General features: G+C 42.7%; 1 protein-coding gene across 1 annotated transcript in view; it reads left to right on the top strand.

The window, feature by feature from the left end:
• Positions 1-10,072: 10,072 nt before the first annotated feature.
• LOC308038678 (protein ELYS-like) overlaps positions 10,073-24,466 on the top strand; it is a gene marked incomplete at its 3' end in the record, with an annotated part of 42,551 nt that continues 28,157 nt past the window's right edge. Inside the window, exons 1-13 of the mRNA XM_080341454.1 lie at positions 10,073-10,359; positions 11,576-11,829; positions 13,953-14,133; positions 14,899-15,106; positions 16,381-16,497; positions 17,400-17,484; positions 18,160-18,310; positions 19,271-19,403; positions 19,492-19,673; positions 20,143-20,204; positions 21,133-21,261; positions 23,589-23,679; positions 23,771-23,860. Coding sequence (XP_080197580.1) covers positions 10,239-10,359; positions 11,576-11,829; positions 13,953-14,133; positions 14,899-15,106; positions 16,381-16,497; positions 17,400-17,484; positions 18,160-18,310; positions 19,271-19,403; positions 19,492-19,673; positions 20,143-20,204; positions 21,133-21,261; positions 23,589-23,679; positions 23,771-23,860 — 1,804 coding nt within the window. The 5' untranslated portion in view covers positions 10,073-10,238. The remainder of the gene's footprint in view (positions 10,360-11,575; positions 11,830-13,952; positions 14,134-14,898; positions 15,107-16,380; positions 16,498-17,399; positions 17,485-18,159; positions 18,311-19,270; positions 19,404-19,491; positions 19,674-20,142; positions 20,205-21,132; positions 21,262-23,588; positions 23,680-23,770; positions 23,861-24,466) is intronic.

Here is a 24,466-nt window from a genome sequence, read left to right as displayed (position 1 = left end):
CCTAATGGATGAATGTATTAATAACAGACTAGGCTTGTAAAAAGTATCTTCTGGGACCATGATTTTTCTGTCTCAGAACAGGTCATTCTAGAGAAGCAGCTGCATCCACTTGGGTATTTTTTCTCCTTGGGAATATTTAATGACTGAATGAAAGCTTAAAAAATGCCACATGTTGACAGTGTGGGAGTGGCAGTTTGAGACCTTTCAGTCAGGTTAGTTATTAATTGCTCTGAATATTGTACTTGAACTACACCATAAATATGGTCAAAAGGGAGAGGGACCGGGGAAGTTCCAGCAATCTTTTTAAATTTCTCATTATACAGAAATGCAATGAATAGCTCAGAAAATGGGGTAAAAGATAAATCTTTCAAAATCAGACTGGAAAATGGATGTCAAATCTGAATACATATACATATTATGTGTAGAGCACAGGAGAACTTATAGAATGCTTCAGTTCCTGATATAAGAGAAGTGACTGATGAAATGCTACTGAAGATTGCTGAATAGGGTTTTCACATGTTCCTGTGTTTTATACTTGGAGTGTATTTTTTTTGTATGAAAACCAATTAGAACAAATGAAAACATTCTATTAGCTGATTTTATCACTAATTTGCAGTACTTTTTAGCCTCTTTATTTTCTAACCAGCTCAGCTGAATTCTCATTTGGCAGTGCTTTGGAGGAAGAAGAAAGCAATCGTAGTAACAACAAAATTGGCATGAGGTTTAATAACTTTCTAGAGGTTTGTTACTCTAGTAATTTTTTACTGTAAAGGAGGTTTAATCTAATTATATGTTAAAATGTTTTCCTCCATTTTTTTCAGTTGCATAGATTCAGTGCATAGTTCTTCGGTGCTGACCAGTTTCCCCAGGGAGCAGTTTACAAAGAAGCGTAAGCATAATGTGTGACAAAGAGTGGGATTTCAGAAAGCTGAAGGCCAAGGAAGGTAATGGAAGTAAAAACAGGCGCTGGGAATTTTGACGTGGGGCCTCAGAAAAGCAAGAGAAGCTGGCTAACGGCGTTAGGACGGCAACTCCAGGATGGGATTATAATGAAGTGGAGAAAATGGATTTGGCTTGGGTGTTTCTGTGTGGGTTTGCTACGAGTATGCGAAGGACGGAGTGTAAAAGATGGTTTCAACAAGGGTGAGGAAGATGCGGGGATCCAGGCAGTGCCTCTTCATGGTGGGGATCATCTGGGAGGAAACTGCCTTTTAAAAGATTAAAATTGCCTCGGTGAGTGGCAGAGCAGGCCAGAAGGCTTAACAATTGCAGATATTTGTATCTGACATGAAAATAATATTCATGATGCCAGAGAAGAGCATGAGCAGCTGCGAGAGAAACAGGGTGGTGCCTCCTTGTGGTGGCTGCATGCAGAAGGCTATAGGGGTGTGGAGCAGCGGTTCTGTGAGCAAGAGAATTTCCAGAGAGCTACTGGGCACAGTTCATTACTAAACAGAGCAATTCTGAAGTTTTTCTGTAGGAAATTTGATTGCTTGAGAGAGGGGTGTGTGTTTTTTCTCCCCCTAGAGAAAAAATACAATTTCTCTGGGGTGTTTTGATGCATCTGCTTGGATCTCGTGTCAGATGACTAAAAGCTGAAGCTAAATTGTGCATCTGTACCTTTGGGGCAGTAAACCCAGAGAAAATGCCACTGCCTTGGGGTAGCAGACTCTCGCCTTTCAGAAAGAATAAAAATAGGTGTAATGGCTGATTTTATTTCCAGGAGACACATAACAAGAAATTTTAGTGAAGGGAGAATGAATGTTAATAAGATTAGGGACTGTTGTTAGAAGGGAATTTGTCAAGAAAAGAAATGTTTCAATAGAAGTGGTTCCCTGGGTTACCTGAGAGCTAATGCAAATATTTATAAGACTTCTTCAAATGTTTAGAAGTCCAGGCTGAGGAAAGTACTCATTCCAGGTTGTAACATGAAGGAGAATTAAAGCAAATTATTTTACTTTTGATAGCCAGTTGGTGCTTAAAGCGTTAACTGATTCATGTTGACTTAGTTTATTTGCCTTAATATTTGTATACCCCCAGTGTGCAAAGGAGGCTGCAGATAACTGATTTAATCCCCCATCAGGACTTCCTCTTGTGGAAGACTCCTCTCAGGGCTGTCAGCGCAATGAATTCATTTGCTGCAATTCCATCAGTTCCCGTGTAACTAATCATAAATAGTTGTTGATTTCTGGTCGGAACAAAACAAGCTACAGGCAGAAGCAAATCCATAGTTTCTTGTGAGTTGTTAGGCAATGCTTGTAACCTTTTGGTCTAGGCCAATCTGAAAATGCTCTGAACTAGTAGAATTTCAAGTAATAAGATAGCTTGTTTTTGTCCTTTTGTCTCCTGTGCAAAACTTCCAGGTTCCCATCCCAGGAATACTTTTTTCGCCAAAGTAGTCAAGATAATGAGTCTCTCTGATATGCCTGGAGATAAATGTACTGCGGTTCCTTTTGGATTAAAGCTATTCTTAAAATAAAATGCATTTTGTGCTGTGTGGATGACCAATATGTGAGGTAGAGGAAAAAATGCAAGTTACGGTTACTGATCTGTCGGTTCGTTCAGGTCACTTACTCCTCAGCTGAGTGTCACCTGGCATGGCTCAGGAGCAGGCTTGTCCCACAGCAGCCATTGCTGTGGTGTGCATTGCTGTTGAACTTGGTTTAAATCCATACTAAACCATGAGTTATTAGTGAATGAATGATTCTATTATTTCGATACAACAATTTTAGTTTTAATATACAGAGAGAAGGATGCAGGAAAAGTATGTGTGTGGTTCCTATGAATGCCAACAGTGCAAACATGTATGACCCCAGGAACTGAGGGCCCAGGAAAACCTGTACTTTCGATCTGGCCCATTGGTCTCGTAGCGGCGTCGTAAAGGAAGAGAATGGTATGCTCCTCGTGGCAGGATTCAACAGTTTTGCAGGCCAGGTAAGATTTTATTCAAAGAACCAATCAAAGCAGTTCTAGCTAATAAACAAACTGACAAGTCTACAACTGTATGTCTCCCATTATTAACATTCATACAAGTGTAATGCAAATGACTGGCATTTATCAGTTTACTGGTTTGAAGCATTATCTAGATTTTATCTACATTTCTGTTGTCCTAGAAGTCAGTATGATTTTCAAGTGTGTTTGGAAATCTTGATTCTTAATTTAACCTATCAGTTCCTACCAGACAGCAGTGCTTGCGTATGCATTTGCTTGCTCATTTATGAAGAGCATGTGCTTGATTGTTTTTTAGAGAGAGGTCTTTTGTGATCTTGGACAAGGAGTGCTGGAGAACGCCTGGCAAGGTTGTAACATTTCTCTGCTGGTGTGTGGTCAGACGAGCTCAGGGAAGAGGTATTAGATGATCGGATGCAGTACAGAGGCCTGGTGGCCATTGTGTGAAGAACTCTACCAATGCACCTGGAATCTGGAAAAGAAGCAGCAGTACCAGGTGGGATTAGCACAAAGTGTCGTTTGCTTCCAAGATTTTTCCAAGTTGGGCTTTAAAAGATTCAGTTAAGTTCAAATGAGCAAAAATAGAAACTGTGAGTATATGGAGCAACTTAAAAGCCATAATGGATCCTATAAAATAGCATTAAATAAAAAGTTGATGTAGTACAGCTAGATTTACAGATGAACCCTAGAGTGATAATTTGTCACAGGTGTAATTAATTGATCGCTAATATGAGAACCAAGCATGTTACTTTTTAGTAAACCTTTTTTAACAACTGTTCAAACACTGATTTTCCTTTAACTACCATAAAGTAGGCTGATCTTTAATCTCCTTTATATGTCCTAACTTCACTCTTACCAGCATATTCATGAGAGAGTATTTCCAGCGCCTCAGTAAAGAAAATGCTTTCCTCTGTGTGCCTTTATAGGGTGCAGAAGTTTACAGTGCCACCTGCCCTGTACAGTAGGAGCGCTGGTTTTAGCCTTGCAGTCCAGTCTTGTAGCTGCTGGTTGCTCCTGCTCCACCAGCCTCCTGCGGCGCCTGCAGTGCAGTGGGAGCTGCGCTCCTGTGCAGTGGTGCCTTCTGAATGCGAGAGCACGACCCTGATTCCTGAAGGCTGCTTGTGACTTACTCCTGTGTTACTTCCCTTAAGAGCACTCTGTTTTCCCTAACCACCCTCCCCAGCTCTGTGCCAGCCATGTGTTTTGTGTTCCTTCAACATCATCAACTGTGCGCCCCTGTGATAAACACAACAGTGGAAACCATTCCTTCCCTTCTCACCATATCAATATGGAATAGCAAAACCCTATTTGAAGTCAAATTACTGCTATTCCAGACAGTTCTTGAATAGAGGAAAAAAATCGTGTCCTGGATTTTTATTTTGATTTTTAATTCTTAACCCTGGTCTTAACCATTAGAGAACAGGGTTCTTTTTGGTGTTAGTGGATTTGTTATTGCATCTCTTAACATTTAATGCCAGTGCCTGTTGAAGTCCCTTGTTGGCAGAGATGGAGAGGTGTCTGCAGAGCAGGTGACACAGGACAGCCTGGGGCTGGGGCTGGTGAGGATGAGGAGGGGGCTCCAGTGGGGCCAGATACCCGTGACCCATCTCTGCAGCACAAGGAGCTCAGCTCCCCACAGCTCCTCACCCAGGCAGCTCCAAAAGCTGCTCAGCCCTGGCAGGGAGGGCCAGTCCTGGGCTGCTCTGGAAGGGGATCGGGAGGGAGACATCTCTGCAGCCAGGGGTGTTTCTGTACCCCCTTTCTACAAGTGCAGGGGGAGCAGTATTGCCTGTTGCTTAATCCTGAGAGGCAGTTGATCATTTGTTTTTAGGCACACCTTTGCTGTTCTTGTATCTAAAGCAATTCTTCGTGTAGAAGATGTTCCGATACATTTAACTATCACAGCCTATTTCCTTTGTGTTTCTGTGGAGTATCATTTTCTGTATTTTACTTAATACAGAGCAATTCATTTGGTAGTTTTTCCTGCCATTGATATCATATTTTAACAGGTTTTTCTGCTGCTGATATATTTTAACAGTTTTTTTCTGGATGGAACTATCACCAAACAGTCAGTTATAAATGTGATGGATTTAGTAGGGAGTGAAAGGCAAAATCCTCAGGATCTGAAAGGGGCAGATTGAAGGAAGGAACATGTATAAATCTAAGTCTAACCACACTAGAAAATGTCATCTTTTTGGTTGGTTTGTTAGTTTGTTTGTTTTTTTAAAACCTTTCCTGAATGAAACAGATTTCTATATATGAAAAAAAAAATCCCTCCATTCAGGATTTCTTGCTTTGTGGCTTATAAAGATACTTAAATGAATAAAGCCTGAGATGTGCTTCTTGATCCTGTTTTGTAAAATTATGGGAAATTTAGGGACTTAATTCTGTTGAGAATGCTGAACCCCATATTTCACATGCTGCCTTAGGGCCATCGATCTGGATGATGGTATCGGTCGAGGCTGGGAGTTGTGCTGTGTGTCTGGACACACGGTCCTGCACAATGTTCTGCTGAGGACACCTCTTCGTTCCCTGACTGCATCAACTTGTTTTCCTGCACTGATTTGCTGTTTGTAAAAGTATGTTTCAAAATTGGATATTTTAAAGCATCTGGGTGTGGTTCTGGGCAGCCTGCTCTAGGTGGCCCTGCTTGAGCAGGGGGCTTGGAGCAGGTGACCTCCAGTGATTCTGGAAGCCCTTTCTCTTCACTGTGATGCCGTGATTCTGGAATTTGTGCTGGTAGGGATAAGCACAAGGGTTTTCTACACCAAGCAATGTAGAAAAAAGCATAATTTCAGAACTGAGTTCAGGAACTTTTGCTAGCTCAGCCAAGTTAGATGGGGACTGCCACTCTTCACTGAAGGTGTAGTCAAGTTAAGTTAGAGCATAGCTATAAGTGGTAGCTGGGTAAACTGGCTCTAGTGTCAACTTCTGATCTGTGTTGGTTTGGGTTGTTTTTTCGTGTAAAGGGAAATAAAATCTCTGATCTGCATCAGGTACACAATCTTAGTTGTTGGGGGCTGTTGAGAGAGCTGAAATTCTTCTTCTCACCTTCTGCTACAGATTCGTGCTGCTTGGAGAGCTTGTGGAGCTTCTGCACGAGCTCTGCAAGACAGTCTGTCTGCTGCACTTGAAGGAAATAAGCCTGGTTGTAGAATTCTGATACAGACTGTCTCTGTTAGGCTAGTGGCTTTTTAGACTAGAACTTGGGTTTTGGATTAAATGTAGGGGGTTTGCTTAAAACATCATGGGGAGGTTTTCTGCCTAAGTGGGAAAGAAATGACCCAGTGGTACTCGCTAAATCACCTTCTAACTCACTCACTGACTCTTCTTTTGGCAGGAGTAAAATATGGCAAAGTACAAATTCTCTGAACCTGACTACTGAGGTGCAGAAGGTGTCTTTTCCATCTGCTGCTCCTCCAATGCTTGTGAGTTGCTTCCGTTATTTCTGGCAAAAATGTAATTGAACCAGTCAATAATAAGAATTTTGAAAAGTCAGTAGTTACCCTCTTTATCAGTTATGCTGCCATCCAGAGATACTTGGGCAGGCTGGAGAAATGGGCTGATGGGAAACTCCCACAGTTCAACAAGTGGAAGTTCAAAGCCCTGCACCCAGGGAAGAACAACCCCATGTACCAATATATGCTAGGGCTGCCCAGCTGGAAATGGGGTAGTTAAGAACTTAGTATACCTGAATGTTAAAATAAACATGCAAAAAGTGGGCAAGAGATAAATGATGTGTGAAATCTACTGGAAGACAATTGACAATAAATAGTAAAGTGTAAAATCAAGAGAAAGCACAAATAGAAACTTATGTCTGTTACTGAGAAGCTTTTTAAAATATGCTTTTTCTCAGATAGCATCTTACTAAAATATGTGGGTAGACTGGAACTCAGTGTATTGGGTTTCCCCATTTTTTATCTTGTCAGTCCTCCTGTGTCACTTTCTGGTGCTACAGGCAGGGCTTTGGATTTTTTGATAATGGCTGGTTTTATAAGACTCCAGTCTGGACAGTGATACGTGGGAAAGGTTTATCTCGCAGGGGCAAAAGGAGGCTGGGACAGGAATTAGCTGGGCTCATTTGGAGAGCTTTAAACTAGGCTTGAAGGGGGATGGGGTTGTAGCTGGGCTTGTCCCAGTGGGGCAGCATTCTAGAACCGATGAGGACTGGGTGGCCTCCTATGCTCCTAGGGAGAAACGGGTGTGCTCTGCTCGCTCCCTGAAATGCCTGTACACCAATGCGCGCAGCATGGGGAATAAGCAAGAGGAGTTAGAATCCTATTTTTGGTCAGGAGATTATGATCTGATGGCAATTACAGAAACATGGTGGGACAGTTCACATGACTGGAATGTGGTCATGGATGGCCACGCCCTTTTCAGGAAAGACCCGCTGGCCAGGTGTGGTGGTGGAGTTGCTCTCTATGTGAGAGAGCAGCTACAATGTACTAAATTCTGCCCAGGAGCCGATGAGGAGCGAGTTGAGAGTGTATGGGTGAGGATCAAGGGGCAGGCTGGCAGGGGTGACACTGTTGTGGGTGTCTGTTACAGGCCACCAGATCAGGCTGAGGAAGTTGATGAGGCCTTCTATGGGCAGCTGAGAGTGGCCTCACAGTCACAGGCCCTGGTTGTTGTGGGTGATTTTAACTTCCCTGATGTTTGCTGGAAGGACCATTCAGCCAGCCAGCCACAGTCCAGGAGGTTCCTCCAGTGCATTGACGATAACTTCCTCATGCAGATGGTGGAGGAGCCGACTAGGAGAGGTGCACTGCTGGACCTCATCCTCACTAACAAGGAGGGTCTGGTCGAAGTGCTAAAGGTTGAGGACTGCCTGGGTTGCAGTGACCACGAGATGGTGGAGTTCAGCATCTTGTGTGGCAGGAATAGAATAGTGAGTAGAATTGCAACCCTGGACTTTAGCACAGCAAACTTTGGCCTTTTCAAGCAATTGCTGGGGGAAATCCCATGGGCAAGACTGCTTGAAGGAAAAGGGGCCCAAGGTAGCTGGGTTGCATTCAGGGATTGCTTCTTCCTCACTCAGGATCAGAGCATCCCCACACGTAGGAAGTCAAGGAAGGGAGCCAGGAGGCCTGCGTGGTTGAATAGGAATCTATTGGGTATGCTCAAGCAGAAGAGGAGAGTTTACAGGTCATGGAAGCAGGGGCTGGCCACTTGGGAGGAATATAAGGCTGCTCTTAGAGGATGTAGGAAGGCAGCTAGGATAGCCAAGGCCTCCTTAGAATTAAACCTGGCGAGAGGGGTCAAGGACAGCTAAAAGAACTTTTTCAAATACATAGCAGATAAAACTAATGCCAGAGGCAATGTAGGCCCACTGATGAATGGGGTGGGTGCCCTGGTGGCAGAAGATACAGAGAAGGCAGAATTACTGAATGCCTTCTTTGTCTCTGTCTACACTGCCGGAGGCTGTCCTGGGGAGCCCTGTACCCCTGAGACCCCAGATGAAGCCAGGTCAATGGAGGAGTTTGCTTTAGTCGATGAGGCCTGGGTTAGGGAGCAATTAAGTAGTCTGGACATCCACAAATCCATGGGTCCATATGGGATGCACCCGTGGGTGCTGAGGGAGCTGGCTGAGGTCATTGCTAGACTGCTCTCCAACATCTTTGACAAGTCTTGGGAAACCGGAGAGGTGCCCGAGGATTGGAGGAAAGCAAATGTCACTCCAATCTTCAAAAAGGGCAAGAAGGAGGACCCGGGTAATTATAGACTGGTCAGCCTCACCTCTGTCCCTGGGAAAGTAATGGAACAGCTTATCCTTGGTGCCATCTCAAGGCGTATCAAGGATAAGAGGGTCATTAGGGGCAGTCAGCATGGCTTTACCAAGGGTAAGTCATGCTTGACCAACCTCATAGCCTTTTATGAGAATGTAACAAGGTGGACGGATGATGGCAGAGCTGTGGATGTGGTCTATCTTGACTTCAGTAAAGCCTTTGACACAGTCTCCCACAGCATCCTTACAGCTAGGTTGAGGAGGTGTGGTCTAGACAATAGAGTAGTGAGGTGGGTTGCAAACTGGCTTAAGGAGAGAAGCCAGAGAGTGGTAGTCAATGGCGCGGAGTCCAGTTGGAGGCCAGTATCTAGTGGAGCGCCTCAGGGGTCAGTACTGGGGCCAGTATTATTCAATATATTCATTAACGATTTAGACGAGGGAATAGAGTGCACTATCAGCAAGTTTGCTGATGACACTAAGATGGGAGGAGTGGCTTACATGCCAGAAGGCTGTGCTGCCATCCAGCGGGACCTGGACAGGCTGGAGAGTTGGGCGGGGAATAACCTAATGAAATTTAACAAGGGCAAGTGTAGAGTCCTGCATCTGGGCAGGAACAACCCCAGGTTCCAGTATAGGTTGGGAAATTACATATTAGAGAGCAGTGTAGGGGAAAGGGACCTGGGGGTCCTGGTTGACAACAGGATGACCATGAGCCAGCACTGTGCCCTTGTGGCCAGGAAGGCCAATGGCATCCTAGGGTGTATTAGAAGGGGGGTCGTTAGTAGATTGAGAGAGGTCCTCCTTCCCCTCTACTCTGCCCTGGTGAGACCCCATCTAGAATATTGTGTCCAGTTCTGGGCCCCTCAGTTCCAGAAGGACAGGGAACTGCTGGAGAGAGTCCAGCATAGGGCAACAAAGATGATTAAGGGAGTGGAGCATCTCCCTTACGAGGAAAGGCTGAGAGAGCTGGGTCTCTTTAGTTTGGAGAAGAGGAGACTGAGGGGTGACCTTATTAATGTTTATAAATATATAAAGGGTGAATGCCATGAGGATGGAGCCAGGCTCTTCTCGGTGGCAAACAATGATAGGACAAAGGGTAATGGGATCAAGCTGGAACACAAGAGGTTCCACTTAAATTTGAGAAAAAACTTCTTCTCAGTGAGGCTGACAGAGCACTGGAACAGGCTGCCCAGGGAGGTTGTGGAGTCTCCTTCTCTGGAGACATTCAAAACCCTCCTGGACATGTTCCTGTGCGTCCTCACCTAGGCGTTCCTGCTCCAGCTGGAGGATTGGACTAGATGATCTTTTGAGGTCCCTTCCAATCCCAAACGTACTGTGATACTGTGATCTCATAGGCATGAGAGAAGCACAGGATTCTCCTTTGACTCCGCTGTGAGATCAAAAACTGTCCTGAGTGCTGCTTTTGAGGAAATGAGCTACAGGCGATGTATCTGAGATTATTCACTGCATTCTGATGAAGCTTCTGTCAATCTCGAAAATGTTTATGGCTGACATGAGTATTTCTGGTTTTATTTTTATTTTTTTTTTTAATTTGCAGTGAAGAATGCGAGACCTAACGGCTCAGGTAACGAGCAGTCTGCTGCAGTTTCCGGAGGTGACTATTCAGGCACTTGGGGAAGATGAGATAACCCTGGATTCTGTGCTGTTTGGGAAGTTTTCTGGAGGTGAGCATTTTCCTTTAAATTTGGTTTTGGTATAAAGTTGTTATTGCCTGGAGGTTACCTGAAGCGTAGGTTTGTAGTATCAGCTGTGTCAGGCTGGGGTTGTTAAGATGCATCAGGTTTAGAGAGAACAAAAAGGATGTTTTAATGGTTAAAAATGCTAATTTTAAAACATCAGTATGGTGGAACTTTGAAAGTACGGCAACCTGCACCAATCTTGTGTTATGGAAATAATTTACTGAAACATGCTGAGCCAGTGGGATCTCTTCAATTTTTAAATAAATAAAAGGCAGTTTTCAAAAAAGTAATAGCATTATTTTGGGCCATATTTATTTGTACCAGCTCAAGGTCTATGACCATCATCGTAACATCACCTGCAGAAATAGTTCTCCTGTGGTGTTACAGAGGCAAAACCGCCTGCGTTTTCTCTTCTAGTCTGAACAAAAACAGAAGGAAGAGGGAAGATAAGCGCTACAGCCATATTTCCAAAGTATTTAATAGGATGCAGATGAGTATCCAGTGAGAGTTGCTGCAAGTGGCTAAGCAGATTAGGTAGCTGACTTTCTAGGTGATCGGGAAGTAGAGCTGGGTGCCTGTCTGGATGTCCAGGCTTCTGTGAAGAACAGGTGGAACCTGACAGCAAATGCAGTGATTGAGTTAATACTTCCATGGAGTTTGAAGTGGTTCTGTGAAACATGATACATTAAATTGTTTCTGTGATCAGCAGGTGCGAAAGGTTGAGTTTACTCCTGCAGTGCCCGTGTTAAGATAATTTATTGTTGAAGTCCAAATCCCTGCCTGAAGTAGGCACGTGTCAGGTCATATTAATGAACTAGAAATGAGTTGGGTTAGATTTGTTATTTTTGAAGTGTGCTTGAAGACTTGCATTCCCATATGCATTTAGATGATTTCTAGCAAAAACAAGCCGAATATGGTCTAAAGCCTGTAGATCAACACATTGTCATCTCTTTCCCAAACAATCTAAATTCTCCAGCGCAGGAATGACAAGTGCAAATGCAAAATAATAAGGTGGGTAATTTTAAGATGTATTGCTTGAGGATTTCAGGGGGTGATTTCAAATAACTGACCAAGATTTAGGTAAGTCAGTCTTCATTTTTTGGTACTTTCATGGGAGGAAAGGGGCGGTGACAGTGGTTGTTGAGTTGTTTTCAGTCTTCTGTTGGAAATTTGCAGTAGTCAGCTCTCTTTTCTCTCACAGGGAGAAATGGCCTGGCATGGTTGGCGTGTGGCCCTCAACTGGAGGTGGTGAACTCACTGACAGGAGAGCGGCTCTCTGCGTACCGTTTCAGTGGAGTGCATGAGCAGCCGCCCATCGTTCGCGTGGTCAAGGAGTTTTCCTGGCAGAAGAGAACTGGACTCTTGGTCGGGCTGGAAGAAGCAGAGGGGAGTGTTCTTTGTCTGTACGATCTTGGAATATCACGAGTGGTTAAAGCAGTTGTTCTTCCAGGAAGGGTATGTGCTTTCTGTTGCAGAATCAAAGCTTTTCTGTTTTTGAGTGCTGCATAGTCCCGTTTCAGCTTTTCGCTCTGGAGCATTTCTTTGTAGGAGGTGTTTTTTCTATGTTGCGTTAATATACGTTCACGTCAGAGTGTCCAGTCAAGAGGGCCTTGATGTAGAATCCTGGGGTTACTGGGGTTATCCTTTGAGTTTACTGGTAGTAAACCAAGTTTTCTGATTTCATTGTAGAGCACACAGTTGCCTAATTCTCCACTTTCACAAAAAGATGAAGAGAAGGAAAAGAAAGCAAAGAAACCCCACCCTTCAGAGTGTCTGTAACGTACATCTCCTAAATGCTTGATTTCTTTCAGAAAGACTGTCTTTTAGCTATCTTAGACTTCCCTGGTTGTGCTGTAAATGGCTTGGACACATTCCCATGAATCTCAGCCCAGCAAGAAGGTGACTTCAGAGCAGAACATAAAAATGTGCTGACTTAGGGTAGGGAAAAAGAGCCTTTAGTGAGTTGTCTGACAGTTTGTGGGAAGACTGGCTCTTTCCCATGTAGGTATATCTTCTGTGGGCATCTAATTTGTAAAGGTTAACACAAACTTCTTTGTTCATTCCAGAATGAGAATGAACTATGAAAAGCGAGTGCATAGTGCAGTAGAAAAATGTGCAATTTCAGGAGCTTCTATGGGGAAAATAGAAGTGTGAAAACTGGGAAACATTTGTACCATGAAAAAATCTTAGAGAAATACAAGTTAGAACCAATACTTGAACTTTGGTTAGTTCTGCAGCAAGATATGTACAGTTGCTCTGTTTTCCTCATAAGGGTCATCAACACTTGGCAGAGCAAGAATTTGAATAATCAAAATGCTTTTGGTAGTCCTTCGAGTAGCAGAGAAGATTAGAAATTTGATTCCATTTACATTAAATCTGAAACAAAATAAATGTTGTCTAAATGACCATAGGTACTTCTAAGATTAGAATTCTCGTGAGCAAGATGAAAGGTGAATTGCCAGGATTGTGGATTGCCAGGCAGCGTAGTCATAGCAAGTGCTTGATGGAGGAGAGAGAAACCTTTGGGGCCTAGGGGCTTGGTTATTTTTGCCCACCTCTGTGGGTAAAATACAAAACACAAAGAAGTGGATCCCTTTATGATGCTCACTAATTTGTTCTATTTTCCTGTAAAAGTTTGGTGCTCGTGTAAAGCTTCCCGTCTTCGTTGTGTTGCCCTTTGTAAGAAGGCTGAACGATGGCCCATGTTGTTTTGTTATCTGGCTGTAGTGCAGGAATGTCCGTGTGCTGTGTCCCTGCCCCGGCAGTCAGTGCTGTCCTGGGCTGTGCTGCAGCGTGTGCGGAAGGGTCTGGTTGCACCTTGCGATCCAGTTGCACAGGGGCTGCTCCGCGTGTGAGAGAGCCAGGTGCGCTTCTTCCTCAGCTGGAGTTGGCTTTTGATCTAACAAGCTGCTGTTCCTTTTGCTGTTGTTTTAGGCTGGCTTTTGAAATCCTTGTTAACGTTGATTAAGGTGCTGGTGTGCATTAAAAGTTGGGTGTTTTTTTGTTTGGTTTTTTTTGTACTAATCCAGGATCTCCTTTGGTCACTTTCTAAAGATGTTTCATTCCCATGGAAGTGGTTTGTCCACCATGCAGCTTGAGCGCTGCCTGGTTTGACTTGCAGCCAGGATTTATGGTGATACCTGTTTGGCAGAGAAGGCACAGACTGATGGGCTGTGAGCAGTGGGAGAGCTGGATTTAGTTTTGTCCTTCTTTCTTTCTGAAGTCCCTTCCATAGGATGAAGTTTCCTGCCAATAACAGACTTTGTATATTTTCTTAAGGTTAGTTATTCCTAAGTAGGAAATGGAAATTGGTAAGCTGTAATAGTAGAATGCACCGTTTACACTGCAATTGAGTTCAAAAACTGTAGGAAATCTAGAAAATGGAAGGCAGTAACATTTTTGAACAGGTCACACCTTGTTTTTTCTTGATATGATTGGAAACAATGTTTTGGTTTTGAGTCTTATGCTCTGTGTTTACTTTCTTGTTTCTGATGTGCTAGTTCTGGCTTCACTTGTGAGTGATTTCTGTTTAGCCTGTCAAACAGCTTAAGCATTATTAACTTGTGGGTTTCCTGTAGGTAACTGCTATAGAGCCCATAACTAATCATGGAGGAGCCAGTGTGAGCACTCAGCACCTGCACCAGGGTCTGCGCTGGCTCTTTGGAGTGGCTGCAGTGGCTACAGATGTGGGTCATCTCCTCCTGGTTGACCTTTGTTTGGATGATTTGTCTTGCAGTCAGAATGAAATAGAAGCATCAGGTAAGCTTGTGGTTTTCCACCTAGAATTTAAAAATAAGAAAGCTCCTGTCTTTTAAATGACCAATATGCATGCCACATTGAAGATACTGGTGTGCAGACATTTATGTCAAGTGATTACAGGTGGCAGTTGACCTTGTATAGTCCTGACCTCTGCTTCAAACTGGGAGTGGCTTAGTACTCCTAATGTCCTAAATGCCCATTTCCCACCAAGTTTCCTGTGTCACTCTGATTCTTGCCAGCCAGGTGTAGGAATTTGACCACCTGAGTCAGTTCATCTGCCTGGGAGGAAATTTTGTCAGGGTTGCCCTATTTCTTGAGAATTTTCTGCTGCTGCTGTTAGTGGCCTTGGGGCAAATTTTAGGCTTGTTTTTTAAAATCAACACAACGTGTCAAAAATAGTGCATTTGGGTGAATAAAATCTCTAATTTGTTTACTCAGACTGTATCCACTGGTTCAGCTGTTCCATCAGTGGCTTCAGGAGTTGAGGTCACTTCAAATAGCTTCATCATGAGGCCCAAACTCCTGCTTTACAGAGTCCTACAAGAATTTATCTGTGAAAGTTACACTGTTACTTGGTTTTGAAATGCGAGTGACAACATCTGTCTGCTCTGAGTTTTCTTCTGTTCTTTGAATACAAGCAAAATGGACATAGCCAAAAAGTTTTGTGTAAATGGGTATTTCACCTGGGATGGCAGAATCAGATTATACATCTTGTCACCTAAGTGGCATAACACATTGATTTATTACCTGGTTTTGTGTGTGTAGATCTGGAAGCGTTCACAAGAATTCCTGCAGCAGTTCCACGAAGAAGAGCCACTGTGACCAGAGAAGGGAGACATCTGTCCTTTCAATTACAAAATCCTTCAGGAACAGCAATACCAACCCTGTGCTACATAAGCAGAAGCAATCAGCTGGCTGTGGGTTTTTCAGATGGCTACCTGTCCCTCTGGAATATGAAAACTTTGAAGAGGGAGTAAGTAGGCCTTGACACTTGGCCATGCCTGGAGGGGCAGGGTTCTCAGTTTTTTTCGGAAGGTAGTATGTTAAGTTAATACAAACTTTTTCAGGAACCAAACTTTTGAATATTATCTTGTAATGTTTAGAAATCCTCTCCTGAAGTAACTCAGAAGTCACACATGGATGAAATGGACCGTCTCCTCCACAATGGATTAGGATTGATGTCCTTGTTGTGCCTGTGGATTGAGGAATCGTGGAAAGCATTTGTCTCTGGGTTATATCAAGCAGTTAGGATGGGATAGAGCTGATTTTTATTATACAAGACAATTTGTTTTCTCAGCAGTTATTCAGTGAAAGCAGGAAATGTGTGTATTTCAACGAAACAGATTTTAGAAATTATTCTTCCTAGCCAGTTCCCGCAATTAGGACATACATTGAAAGGCTTAAGTATGTTAATAATGTGGTTTTAGTGATAATATTATTTGAAGGGTCCAGGATGCAACTAGTGAGACATGAAAACTCAGTATCTGGTCTGTGTCTGGAAATATACTCTTCCCTACATTTTAGCCTGGACCAAAATAGGCGATCGACCCATTCCAAGACAACAATACATGTGAACGAAAGTTTGCTTAGAACGCTTTGAGATGATAATAAGGGACATGTAAATTTCCGAGCAATAGAAGAATTAAGAGATCACTTAAAGTCTGCCAAAGAACAATCTCACTTGAAATATTTGACCAAATTCAGATAGGGATTCACTTAAGCAAATCTGCAGTGACTCTACTGACTCAGCAGAAACTGTTGGATGAATAAACAGACAGTGGAGGAATAATTAGGTGGCAGTAACAGATTGTGAAGGTACAAGTAAGGTTCAGAAATCTTTAAGAAATATGCTTTGCATAGTCCAAGATACAAGAAACTACCTGTATTCGGCTCTGATTTAAATTTATTTAGAAGATATGCTGCATTTTAAGTTCAATATTGAAGTAGGCTACAAAAGTAGGAACAATCTTTTTGCCTGGCAGCTGAAGCGATCATTATGTTCCTCCTCCTCAGGCAGAGGAGGACATAAAACCAGGATATTGCATTTGATGGACAGTAAATTTCTCACCTCCTGACTGTTACATACAAAGTATTTGCTTCCCTGACTTGTTTGAGGTGGAAATATGACCTTCTGTACTTTAAGCATGTACAGTGCTCTTTTCTCTGAAGAAGCTTCTACCTTTTACAAACAGTTAGGGCCTATAGGCTCACCCTTCTGTTTTGTTTTGTTTTGTTTTAAACCTGTAGATACCACTCTCAGCTTGAAGGAGGAAGGATTCCTGTCTATGCCGTTACTTTTCAAGAGCCTGAGAATGATCCTTACAATTGTTGCTACTTGTGGGCTGTTCAGTCTACACAAGAAAGGTGGATGAAATATTACTCTAGGCCACTGAATTAATTTTTATTTTTTCTATTTGTTCACATACAGTTAGAACATGCATGTTTGTATTGTTTATTTAGATGTGCAGAAGATTTGAGTATGGAAGCTGTTAAGCTTACAGTGAGGTTTTTACAGGGTTTAACAGACGTAAAGAAGGACCTACTTGTTTCTACCTCCTGAAAGAAGGCAAAGCAACAGAGGCTTTATTTTTGTGCTTGCATTCGTAAATGAATTCCTTTATTTCTTGAAGACTGCTTCATAATTTTATGATATGCAAACCACTGTATTGAAAATACCATGAAAAGTAGTTGAGGCTGCAGATCTACGAAAGTAAACGCACTGGCATAAGAGCCCACTGACCCTAAAGGAGGGTGATGACAGCATTGCTGATTCCCTGGTGTCACCTTCTGCAGCCTTTGGAGTCTTCATGTTCAGTTGCCCTGGGAGAAAGAAATCCCTGTTCAGCAGAAAAGTCAAGGACTGGAACTTTGTTGGGAAGGGGAGAAAGGCCTCTCTCTTTGAGCATCAGCAAGTTGTTTAATCAGCTCAGCTGTTCACAAAGTGGCGATTGTTTTAAGTTTGACTTTACAGCAGTTTTGAGAGCAGCTCTTCACTGTGAAGAACTATTTCCAACAATGTTTAGTCCATACAAGGTGTGAAAGCTTTCAAATGGTATGGGTAGCATTTTCCCCTGAAGCTGTTAGTGTCACATCACCTCCTTTTTGGTTTAATGGCTAAATGTGACCAATTATCATGTTTTGGGAAGTGGTGTTATCCTTTTCAGCAAGAGCATGCCATTAAGAAACTTCAGTCAAGATCTAATAAAATGAGAATGAGGACTATAAAGCAGCTTTGTACTCAAATTTATAATTGCTTCCTTTTTCAGTGAAGGCGATGTTGTGAGTTTGCATCTGTTGCAGTTAGCATTTGGTGACAGAAAGCGCTTGGCATCAGGACAAGTCCTGTATGAGGTAAGACGTGCATGTGTGTGGAAAGAAGAAAAAGGTCATTTTTCTCTGAGTATCAGTGAAGGTGACAGGGGTCATATTTACCATCCAAATTCAGAGATGAGAAAAAGAAATCTTTTGCCAAATCTTCTTGGGCATGGCCTTTGTGCACACTTTTTGGAAACAAGTTGTCCAACTTTATGCTGCAGAATTTTGTGTTTGAACTAGATTCAGGTTGTTCTGCACATGGATGTCCTCTCGTTATGTGCAATTTTCTTAGCTGCTGCAATGCCATGGCTACTCCAGCTCCATCTATTTTGTAATGAAGTCATGAAACAAAGAGCTTTCCATGCATATGCATCACAGTATCTCCTTGGAGATATGTATTTAGCTTTGTAAAGAAACCTTGATGTTGCAAGGAATTCTGCAGCACATGTTTAGAACTGGATGATGTCAGGGAAATGCTAAATTTGGAAAACATGCAAAGCCTTTACAGCCCAGCTTACCCATTACGATTTCATGCCTCATTCTCTTGTGTGTCAGATGCAGTTTCTATTTGCTATTGGAAAGAAGCTCACAGAAAATATACGTGTATAACATGCATATTATATTGGATATACACATTCTTTCATATTTAGGTATAATGTACGTTTTTATGTCAAAACGACCTTTTCTCTCTTCTTTTATTTTTTTCCCCAGGGTCTGAAATACTGTGACGAAAGGTACAGTTTAGATGTCACAGGTGGAATCTTTCCCTTGAGAGGGCAGACCACCAATACCAGGTTACTCAGCTGTCAGACTGTAGAAAAATTTCGCAACCATGTTGACAGAGAGGACAGCATTAATGAAGGTTTGTTCTGGTGCCTGTGTTTGGTTATTCTAAAAGAAATGGGTTTGAAATCTAAGCAGTGAATGCTGTTCTGTACCCACTGCCTGAAAGTCTTATCCATTGAGTGCAACCTCGGATGACACCAAGTTGGGCAGGGGTCTTGATCTGCCTGGGGGTAGCATGGCCATACAGAATGATCTGGACCAGCTGGCTTGATGGACTGGGTCCAGTTGTATGAGGTTTAACAAGGCCCAGCACCAGGTCCCACACTTGAGTCACAACAACCCCAGGCAGCGCTACATGCTCAGGGAAGAGTGGTTGTAAAGTTGCCCCATGGAAAAGGGCCTGGGGGTGTTGACAGTCAGCTGCATATGAGCCAGCAGTGTGCCCAGGTGGCCAAAAGGCCAACAGCATCTTGGCTTGTGTCAGAAACAGTGTGGCCAGCAGGACTAGGGAAGGGCCCGTCCCCCTATACTTGGCCATGGTGAGGCTGCACTTCAAATACTGTGTTCAGTTTTGGGCCCCTCACTACAGGAAGGACATTGAGGTGCTTGAGCGTGTCCAAAGAAGAGCAATGAAGCTGGTTGTCAGGCATTGGAACAGGCTGCCCAGGGTAGTGGTGGAGTCACCACCCCTGCAGGTGTTTAGAAGATGTGTAGATATGGCGCTTAGGGACATGGTTTAGTGGTGGACTTGGCAGTGTCAGGTTTATGGCTGGGCTCAATGATCTTAAGGGTCCTTTCCAGCCTAAAGGATTCTATGATTCTGCAATCTCCCTGTCTGTTTTCCTCTTATAAGTTCCTACACCTACAAGTTCTCATCACAGAGATGGTTATGTGAATTTTTTAAACTGTTCTTAGTAAGGGTTATGTTTCCTGAGGGATATAACAGAATTCAGCCAAAACAGAAAGGGATGTTTTAACAATATCAGGTATATGATATTTATGCTACAAATAAGAAACAATGTCTTGTCTTCTACAGCAATCTCTCCTGACACCAGTGTATCGATCTTCAGTTGGCAAGTGAATACCTATGGTCAGGGAAAACCATCTACTTATTTGGGTGTGTTTGACATCAATCGCTGGTATCATGCTCAAATGCCAGATTCACTAAGGTAGATTTTTGATAAGGTTGTTTTCAATATCTATGCAAATAATGCATTTGACAGTCAGCATTTAGCCCATGGTCTTTTTTTCTTTAAGGCCAGCAGAATTCCTTGTTGATTGCCCCTATTTTGCATTGTGGTCACTGGATGCTGTAGTAAGCGTGACTTCTCCAAACCTCATTTTGGATATTCTGGTACATGAGCGGAGTCTAAGTCAGGGAGTTCATGCTTCTTATCCACCACCTGAGCAGTTTTTTAATCCAAGCACCTATAATTTTGGTGAGTATTTCACTGCTTTTAGTAGTGATGAGCTAAGCTGATGTCAAATGCCAGTTATTTGTTTTCCTGTTCCTTGCTTGTCACTCAAAAACTAAAGCCAAAAAATCCCAACCCCCTAAAAACCCAACTCAGATTACGTTGTACAAATGAAGTATTTAATATAGTGAAACATAGCTGAGAGTCTGCTGCATTTTGGGTTTCGTGCTTTTGTATCGTAGCCTGTGCAGGGATGATATTTATCAAATGAAAGGACTTTGAACTGAAGCTCTAAGCACAGCACCCCAGCAGGAGTAGAGAGAGAATTTCTACACACAGTAATGATTTTTTTAGAACAAGTTTGTAAGTGATCTGATGAAGGAAATAGCTACTTAGTTATATATTTTCAGATAGTGCTGTTTGAAAAATGTGAGCTGGTCAGAACAGAAGTGTGAGAGTACAGAATGTTGTCAAATCTTCGTTGTTTCTGCAGATGGTACGTGCTTGCTGAACTCCGGAGTTGTTCACATGACTTGCACTGGCGTCCAGAAGGAGGTGATCTTTTGCTGCATCTTTATTGAGAATGTCAAGAGATGTACCTGTTCTAAGTTTTCTGTTGCACTGCTCTCAGTGCAGTAGTTCATGCTTATCCTGCCCAGCCACTCACATAATTGCAATCATATCCTGCCAGTTTTGTGCAGTTGGTGATGTTTGAGGTCCACACTTGGGACTGCAGAAGTACCCTTGTCTGCTGTTGAAGCACAACCAGGGATTGAAGGTCTAGAAAGGAATACAGCATTGCTCTAGGAGCAAGAACAAAAACGTTGTGGAAGTTAGGGAAAGCTGTTCCTTCTTTATTACCCATCAGTCAAACTGCCTGCATGGTCCTGAGTTAGGGTTTTGATCTCTGATTCACTTGAAAAGGCAGGACAGAATGGAGAAAATGAAAAATTATTTGAGTGTTTGAGAATAAATTAATTTTTTTTTCTCGCAAACTTGAGCGAATTATAACTTCCTAGGTACTGCACAGGTTGTGACAAATTTGAATTAAGTTTCAGCTCACTAAATATTTCCAACATAAATGAGCTTCTCCACAAACAGGCATAGCAAGGGTCTTCCAAAGTGTGGTTTAAAGCTGTATGTTAGTTTGTATAGAATGTCTTTTGTGTCGGTGCTGAAGGAAAAAGAACAGCCTGTGTATTGACAGAAAAGTTAGGCAATCCTTAATTAAGCATTGCAAGGGCTGACCTTTTGTTTTACAGGAGTTTCTTTTTTTAAACTGTAACTGTTGGTTTAGTTGCCATCTTTAAGACTCTCCATAGTCCTGCTTACTTGGATTTCTAACCTACAGCATCCTTCTGATGCAAGCTTTCTGGCAGTTTAAGTGAACATTTATATTATTATTTCTCTTTGTGGTTATCCAGTACCTCAGTGATTGGATAAGAATGCTGTCTAAATCTGTGGGTTTTGATTGATGTTTCAGACCTTGAATTTTTTAAAGAGATCTGGTCCTTCCATAAGTGAAGCCATTCACGAGAGCTACAATAGGTGTCTTGTAGCTGGCCTGCTGTCTCCAAGACTAGTTGATGTCCAGCCATCCAGCTTGAGTCAGGTGAGTGCACATCAGGGAATCCAGGTCAAACGCATCCAGCTTGTCTGGCAGGGCATTAGAGGCTGCAAGACAAGATCATCTGATTTTCATATTATTTGGAAGTTGCATTGAAATAGAGATCACTGACTTGATTAAGCAAAACTGAGTGTTCTTAGATCCAAACAACTGAGCTTGACAGGGACCAGGCCTCTTAGATCTGTCTTGAGAGACCCATCTGCTTATTCTGTGCCACAGATGTGCACAAGGAAGCGTGCAGATGATCAGCAAGTCGTTGTGCAGTGGAGCAATGAGTAGGAAAGGGAGAGCAGTCTGCCCAGTGCCCTCATCTTCCTGTCTACTCGATTCTTCACCAGATTTGTGGAAGTGCATTAGGGCAGATGACGCTTCTACCCAGTGTGGTAGCTAAAAGAAATCTCTTGGCAAGTTGATTGAACCCACAGACTATTAATTTTGCAAGCCTGATATAGTCTCTTACATTCAAATCAGGTGTTTTGATATGAAATCCAGTTTGGAAGTAACTTGGGAAATCAATAAATTTGTAATAAACTTTGCTGAATTGTGACTGTATCATTCAGAGACTTGTTCTGCAGTTGAGCAGGCATTTATTTTGAATGTTAGTAAGACACATTTCAGAGTTATGGTCAAGAAGCTTGGTTTAGAGTTTTGTTTGCCATTGTAAATAGTATTTTGTGCGTTTCTTTGTTTGAAACCAGTTTTCAGAAAAACAATGGAAATATGTGTATTCTGATGTGTAGAAATCTCTTTGAATATAAAGATTTTACCTCAAAGGGAAAGACACTTTTGAACATATTGAAAAAAACTACCAACCAAACAAAGTAAAATTTTATGAAGGATCATTTCACCTGAAAGAAATATTGGAACACCATCCGAAAGGAGCTACTACTTAATATCGCATGTCTGTGCATACCTGGGTATTATCCCTCTATAGGATTGCCACCACATTATAATACAGTACTTGAACAGCCTAGAATTTAAACCTATTAGAATTTACATGTTTAACTTATTTTCTGTCATTTTAGAAAATTACAACTTAATGTTTTGTATGTCAGACCTGCTTCATGTCTTCATAGTCTAGAAAGCTCCTTGACCTTAGTGCCCCTGTTTCCATGCAAGCATGACAGATTTGTATTTGATCTGTCCCCTTTGTCCATTTCTGGTGACAAACTTATATCCACATAATGCCTCTTGGGTATTACCAGAGGATGTTACTGAAATTATTAGAGGGAACTCAGTAAGCTGAGACTATGATGCAGAGACATATGAATAAAGATTTGAAGTAGCTTTCAGTGAGTTGAAATATCAGAGGAAAAGTTCCGCATGTTGCTCGGACCAGTGAGCAGTCCAGCCTGTGGCTAAATGAAGAAGAATAACCTAATGAAATTTAACAAGGGAAAGTGTAGAGTCCTGCATCTGGGCAGGAACAACCCCAGGTTCCAGTATAGGTTGGGAAATTACATATTAGAGAGCAGTGTAGGGGAAAGGGACCTGGGGGTCCTGGTGGACAACAGGATGACCATGAGCCAGCACTGTGCCCTTGTGGCCAGGAAGGCCAATGGCATCCTGGGGTGTATTACAAGGGGGGTGGTTAGTAGGTCGAGAGAGGTTCTCCTTCCCCTCTACTCCGCCCTGGTGAGACTACATCTGGAATATTGTGTCTAGTTCCGGGCCCCTCAGTTCCAGAAGGACAGGGAACTGCTGGAGAGGGTCCAGCGTAGGGCAACCAAGATGATTAAGGGAGTGGAGCATCTCCCTTACGAAGAAAGGCTGAGGGAGCTGAGGCTCTCTAGTTTGGAGAAGAGGAAACTGAGGGGTGACCTTATTAATGTTTATAAATATATAAAGGGTGAGTGCCATGAGTATGGAGCTAGGCTCTTCTCGGTGGCAAACAATGATAGGACAAGGGGTAATGGGATCAAGCTGGAACACTTGAGTTTCCAGAGGTTCCACTTAAATTTGAGAAAAAACTTCTTCTCAGTAAGGGTGACAGAGCACTGGAACAGGCTGCCCAGGGAGGTTGTGGAGTCTCCTTCTCTGGAGACATTCATGACCCACCTGGACATGTTCCTGTGCGACCTCACCTAGGCGTTCCTGCTCCAGCAGGGGGATTGGACTAGATGATCTTTTGAGGTCCCTTCCAATCCCAAACATCCTGTGATACTGTGATACTGTGAATGTGGAATTAGTTGCATGTGTGCAGTTTGACTTTGAGATGTCTGAATGAGTATGCAGCCAGAAACAAACACTGCTGATGGTTCTGATGTTGCAAGTATGTAAGATTCTCATTTTATTTTGTCTGCTCTGTTTAGGAGGAGCAGTTAGAAGCGATATTGTCAGCTGCTCTCCAGACAGGTTCCTTAGAACTTCTGACTGGATGCATTAAACATTGGACATCAGAAGGTAATGCTTCCTACTTTTTTTTTTTTACGTGATAGATTTTTTTTCATTTGAAATGGTCAATTCACTTCTTCCTTGTTTTCTTTCTTTAAAGAGCAGCCAAGTTCTGCTGCTAGCTTACACTTTCTTCTTGAGTGGACATGGAACAACGTGATGTATGCAAAATCTGAATTGGATCAAATATGTGAGTACTAGTGTAGTCATTCTGCACACATAAAATCATTCTTTCTAACTGATCTTCTTCAGTAACCTGCCTGTATACCAGAGAACTGTAGAATCATAGGACACCAGGCTGGAAGGGTCCACAAGGATTATCTGATCCAACCTTTCTTGGCAAAAGCACAGTCTAGATAAGATGGCCCAGCACCCTGTCCAGCTGAATCTTAAGTGTTCATTGTTTGGGAATCTGCCACTTCCCCGGGAAGGTTATTTGAATGGCCAGTTATTCTCATCAAGAATAGCTTCTGTCTTGTGTCCAATTAGAATCTCCTTAACAGTAATTTGAACCCATTACCGCTTATCTTTTCCATGTGACTCCTTGTACAAAGGGAGTCTCCATCTGCTTTGTAGCCACCCTTTAAATACTGGAACATGATGATGGGGTCTCCCAAGCTGCCTTCTTCTTTCTGGGCTGAACACCCCCAGTTCTCTCAGCCTTTCCTCACATGGTGGCTTCTCAGTCCTCTGATCATCTTTGTGGACCTTCTCTGGACCTTCTCCAGCCTGTCCACATATTTTTGTTTAGTAGGCACCAAAACTGAACTCAGTAATTCAGGTGCAGCCTGACAAG

Source organism: Nesoenas mayeri, assembly GCF_963082525.1.
Source record: "Nesoenas mayeri genome assembly, chromosome: 3".
NCBI lineage: Eukaryota > Metazoa > Chordata > Aves > Columbiformes > Columbidae > Nesoenas > Nesoenas mayeri.
The sequence above is the reverse complement of the archived record's forward strand: the minus strand, read 5'-3'. Positions and strand labels throughout refer to the sequence as shown.